At 42.2% G+C, this 6,000-nt stretch overlaps 1 protein-coding gene across 1 annotated transcript in view; it reads left to right on the top strand.

Moving 5' to 3' along the window:
- The first annotated feature begins 1,441 nt into the window (after window positions 1-1,441).
- pdlim5a (PDZ and LIM domain 5a) overlaps window positions 1,442-6,000 on the top strand; it is a 54,537-nt gene continuing 49,978 nt past the window's right edge. The window contains exon 1 of the mRNA XM_054611359.1: window positions 1,442-1,540. Coding sequence (XP_054467334.1) covers window positions 1,442-1,540 — 99 coding nt within the window. The remainder of the gene's footprint in view (window positions 1,541-6,000) is intronic.

Raw genomic sequence — 6,000 nt, 5'->3', positions numbered from 1 at the left:
TAAGGTGATGTTCAATTTAATGGAAAATTAAAAATGTTTAAAAAGTCAGTGTGACATCAACTGAAGAAGAGTTTCATCCTTGCTTTCCAATGCATCATTGTTTATTTTTACTCATACTGGGGCATCAGTACAGCAGTAGTGTAACAAACATGTTACAGGAGTTGGTGATCCTGAGCTTGTATCAAATCCCCATCACCCCATTGTATCATTTAAGGTTGACCTTTGAGAGACATTTTGATAAAGTCTTTGGGATGTGTCCTCGGGTCATGATCTGGTTCCATCTTTAATGAAGCAGCCTGCAGCACTGAGTCAATGTTCCCAAAATATCCGGATGAAAGATAAACTGTCCCCTCTCCTTTGCCCCTCTCTCCCTCCCCTCGTGATTCTCTCTCTGTGCACTGCTCCCGCACTCTTTTCCTTAATCCCCGCCTTTTCGTCTCCCCCCCTCATTTCTTTCAAAGCGTTGTCTCCTCCCATCCCCTAATCTCCCCCCTTCATATCAACTCACTCATATCTCCTCCTCTTCTGTGTACTTCTCACTCCACCCATGGTTGATTCCCCTCCTCTGTCTCCTCCCTCTCCCCTACCAACCTAACCTCTACCCATTCTTCCTCTAGCCTCCCTCTTCTTCTCTCCCCTCCTCCACCTTTCCCCTTCCCTCCGTCATTAGCTGGTATATAAGAGCATTCTATCCTCCTCTGCCTCTCTCACACACATACAGTGTGTTTGCTGGGAAGGGGATAGTCAAGGGGAAACTAGAGATTACATTGTCGACCTGCCTGTGAAGGAATTATTTTCCTCTCTGGAATTTCCATTAAAGAGGTACAGCTTTTCCATTAATTATATATTACCATTAAATAGTAGTAAATGTTATGCAATTAAATGTTGGCTGTGTTATTGTGCTCTGCTGAGATTTCCTGGGGGGTGTTTTAAGTATTTTATGCTACTGAACTGCTGCAGAATACTTAAGTATCCTTTGCATGTGTATGTGTTCATGTTGTCACCTGTGTGCATCCTGTTGTATAATGAAATTTTAATTATTTAAAAAATTTGAACCATGAAAACTCATGTTGAATATGTCCATTTTTGTTTGTTTACTGAAAGTCGCTGTATAAAAAGTCCTTTCCACTTGTGCCTCCCGTATCCTCCTTTTGCATTATCCTCTTGATCACTTTTGTCATCCATCACAATTTTTTTCTTGTCTCTTCACTTGTCTTATATAAACCATACAATGACAAATCTGATGTATGCTTTTCCTTCCTATCTTCCCTCAGATCTTGCAACAACACCCTAAAGGGACCTGCTGTTGAATTCTTACCCAGCATCAACTCCCACTGACATCACTATTACCACCTGATCTGCAACACATTTTCCTGCCGTCACCACCATCACTTGTCAGTGATATCGACGCCAAACGCATTTAACATCGCCAAAGGAGACCATGAACAGCAACTACAGCATGACCCTCTCCGGCCCGGCCCCCTGGGGCTTCAGGCTACAGGGAGGGAAGGACTTCAACATGCCCCTCACCATCTCCAGGGTAAGACTGAAACACGCACACTTTGACACACAGCCGTGAGCATACGTCTACTCCAACACGCATTCAATAAAAGCACATGTCTGGTTTCATCCCCGCACTCATTCATCACAGTGCAGCTGCAGAATGACATCCCAGTAATGCAACATGGCCTATAAGTGATTAAAAAGATGAACACTGATTTCCAAGCTCCCCCCCCCCTCTTTCGTCCCCCTCTCCTTCTTTACACCACCTCGCCCCCCACCGCACTTGTGATAGCTCAGCCAAATCATATGGTCATGTATCGACCACACAGGAAACCTTTTCTCCCTGTCTACGCCTTCCACTTCACTTTTGAGTGTCTGCAGCGAAAGCGCCGCAATCAAAGCTCTGGCACACAAATCTTGGCTTCAGCCCCTCTACTCGGACAAGTAGCTTGATGGTCCCTTGGTTTCTGTGCCTTTCAGTGTCTACTCCTAATGTTACCTCTCGTTGCCCTCCCAGTCTGCGGTTCATTCACACATTAAAGTTCACACAAAAATGTTTCCCCATCACCTTAACTAGATAATGATCCTGAAATGGATAATTCTGCTCAAGCTTCTGTTCCGTTCTGCTTGGACAGTGCAGCTTCCACTGGCACACACAAAGTACAGGGATGCACACAATTACAGTGTATTCACACGCACACACACACACACACAAATCACTAGAACTGGCAGGGTACAGCCTTATGGCAACATGAGCTGATGATGAATGGCTTGCCAGGTCCTGTGCCAATCCCCCTTGGGGCGACTTTTGGTTGCCATGTTTATGTTATTACTTTGGATGTGATACTTTTCCCACTAACTGAAGCCATGTGGATTCTTACCACAGTTGTGTGTTTGTGTGTTGTGTGTGTGTATGTTTGTGTCTGGGAGTGTGTGCCTGGACTCAAATTATGGAAGACGCTATCTGAGTACCGGAGAGACAAAAATGAGAAATAGAATCATGATTTACAGAATAATGAATTTTGCCATGCTAATGACGTTATATCTGAAATAAGAAATTCTGATGAAAATATTCTGCATCACAAAAATGTATTCTAAAGAAATCATACTGATAAAACGGATAAAAAAAGATGATAAATCAAAATAATTTGTGATGTTGACGTAGGATTCTTTATTCCCAGAGAGGTTAGCACTCTAAACTAAACTATAAATGTCTTAACAGCCCACTCTGACCTTTACTGCAGTGTCACAATTGCAGTTATATGGTTTGAGGTTTCAAGACATTGGCAGGGTGAGCAAGTGCTGGTGCAGTTTTGGGTGCAGTTAAAATAAATGTTTGTTCGGTCTGCTTAAGACTGTAAAGTGTACCGTAAGTGGATCATATGACACATGAGTATGCATTAATACTTAAAGGTAATTACAGATTCAAATCAATTAATGTCTAAAAACTCCAGCTCCAGTTTTTTTCAATAAATCAGCCAAAAGTATAATGAGAATAAAAGAAAAATCTCAGTTACTGGTTACCTTATTGTGCATCAAAAGATGTTAACACAAGATTTAGCCAATTGAACCAACTCACAAATTCTGCCCTCGGCATCTTCAGCCAACTGATATCCGATTGATTCACCGCTGATGGTGTCGCATTCAAAAAATGATTTACAATCACAACTCACTGTCTTGTATCGAATGTAAAAGTTCCGGTCTACTTTTTGATTGGGTCTCTGTGAAATAAAGGCAAATTGTATCAAACACAACGTAACATGTGGCTATTTCTTGAAGCTCAATAATATTTTTTTTTTAAGAAATGTAGATTAGCAGAGGACAAGGAGAGCATGTGACTGAATCTAACGGGATATTGATATGCAGTGTATCGGATACATCTACTCATTGTGTACAGAAGCTAAGGGTAGCTTGAGGGCTGACGACAGCCAGTCTATCTGTCACTCAACAGGTCATCGATCTAGATTTGCCCCTCTCATTCTTATTATTCCTTCATCCCATCATACATTACATTACAGTCATTTAGCAGACGCTTTTATCCAAAGCGACTTACAATCAGTAGTATATTACATATCATTCACCCATTCACACACTGATGACAGGCTACCATGCAAGGTGCCACCATCAGACTCTACCTAACATTCATGCAACATCCAGTCCACACCGATGGCAAGCCTTCTTGGGGTTAAGTGTCTTGCCCAAGGACACATCGACTGCCGAAGCCGGGTATCGAACCGACCACCGACCCTCTGATTGGAGAACTACCTTGCTCTCCACTACGCCACAGCCGCCCCATACGCTCCTCTTTGTCTCTCTCTTTCCGTCTCCCTCTTTTTTATTAGATCTTATGTAAGACATGACTCACTTCTCACAAACAATATAGTTTTCAGTCCACATACAAGAATCAAACCAAACCTATTCTCTCCGCCCCATTAAACCCATTTTATGGTGATATAGACTGGTACTTCTGACTGCTGATCACCCATATACACTGTGTGTTTTCTGCTGTGTGTTTCACACACATTTGTTCTCTGCCAGTCCAACCATGGTGTTGGTTCTACGAAGAGGTTATAAGGGAACACAGCACTCCTGCCAAACCACACTTAGCCTCACAGCTGCTGTTGCTAAGCTCTATACATATGTGGACATATTGTGCGTGTCGTTTACGCCACAAGTCATAGCCACGGTATTATCACACTGTACCGGTACTGCATCAGAGGGTCGAGTATAGGTGTAACCCCAACTATAAGTCCTGTGCTATCTGCCCAGTATCTGCTTTTTTTACTGTGTAGAAAAACTGTTTAATTACAGGCCAAGAATGACAATGCTGCCTCTCAATGTGCCAATGAAACGTTTTACCACAAAAACACAGTTTGACATAGTCTATAAAAGGAGATATTTGCGGAAAAGATTTGAGCAAAATCAGGCAGAGTGAGAGAGCAGGGTCGCTAAGTTCTCCTTAAATATATTTGTTGATAGCCTGCAGCACCTTGAACATAACCTGCATTTGTTAGGCTTTTCCCCATTAATCTATATAAAATACTGTACAAAACAGCTGGACATACTGGTGCTCTTCTACAGAGTCCACACAAGTAAGAGTCTTGCTCAGAGACATGGCGGATGATGGCCTTAAAGAGAGCAATGGAAGTGTGAGCTGCGATAGTTTGGATACACAATTGCCTCAATGGACAGCAGACGGCCTTAATGCCTTGCCTTTTAGTGAAGCAACCCTTTAATGGATATGCTGCTAAAAAGATTTTGTTGAAAATAGCTTGAAGAAGCACTGCAGTAAATCCTCATAAAAACCATTTGTCTTGAAATCCATCTACTTGTGATCCGTATCAAAGGTTTTTCAAGAACAAGGTCCCTCATGTGTGGAGACAGAAAATAGCTGCCCTCTATTCCAAGTTCACTTTACAACGCGGTGAATCAATATTTAAACCTTACTTAGGGCAGCCCCTTTCAGGATCCACTGCTGAAATAATTTAAGGGAAGGCAACCCAGGGGAGCAAGTGCATTAAGACTCTGAAAATAGATGTGCTGTTTCTCAGGTCAGCTCCCAGTGACAGCACCCACCCATGAGACAAACTGATCTCGGATCTGTACCCCTGTTTTAAGAGCTCCTGGGTCCAGGCTTATTGTTGCTTAATGTTGACCAGAATGCATCTTGGGTATTTTACGTCAGGATAGTTTGATGATAAAGCATTTATCTGTCGTCACTGCATGAATCCTTCCTCTGGAGCTCTACATTGAAATGTCTGTAGAGATTAAACATTTGTTTTGGAGAATTGTTAATCACAGGAGATAGAGTTTGTGCTGTGAATACAGCAAGATGACTGGAAAGCTAATCTATACTAATACCTTTACATGGAAGAATGCAGTTCCTGGAACTCAGTGGAGGCTGCCTCCTGCCTCCCCTGCTTTAACAGGTGATGATAACAACTGACCACAGTGATGGGTCTATTTCAAAGACTGTTTAGTTCTATACATAGTCTCTTTTCTCTCTGTGTTACTGCCTCACTGACTGTTTCCTCCTCTTACAGTACTTGCTCTTACACTCGCATTGCATCACTGTCCAGGTCTTTGTGCCTTAACCTTTCATACCAGATTACCAGAGCCAGTTGACAGCTGCTCTATGTGACTTATAATACCTAAATCTATCTTAATCAAACAAGCCCTGTGCTTCCCTCTGAGTATATATCTATCTTAGTAAAACCAACCCAGAGCTAGAATCAACAACATATCATTTACTCTCCCACAAATCAACCTGTCAGCGCCGATGTGTGTACTTGTTGGCACACAATTGTTGTATTTGCCCAAAGTAACAGACTGGACTTTTCTGCATTCACGGCGGCACGATTATTAATCTCCCACCCCTTAACATTTATGAGATCTGACGTTGCATTTCTGGATTTGGTGTTATTGTTATTGTGGCTGTTTTTGTAATGCTACTAATCTTTTATTATTACTAGTTACCTCTAAGCATTTGTGCGGTTG

The sequence above is a fragment of the Anoplopoma fimbria genome, chromosome 13 (genome assembly GCF_027596085.1).
Source record: "Anoplopoma fimbria isolate UVic2021 breed Golden Eagle Sablefish chromosome 13, Afim_UVic_2022, whole genome shotgun sequence".
NCBI lineage: Eukaryota > Metazoa > Chordata > Actinopteri > Perciformes > Anoplopomatidae > Anoplopoma > Anoplopoma fimbria.
The sequence above is the reverse complement of the archived record's forward strand: the minus strand, read 5'-3'. Positions and strand labels throughout refer to the sequence as shown.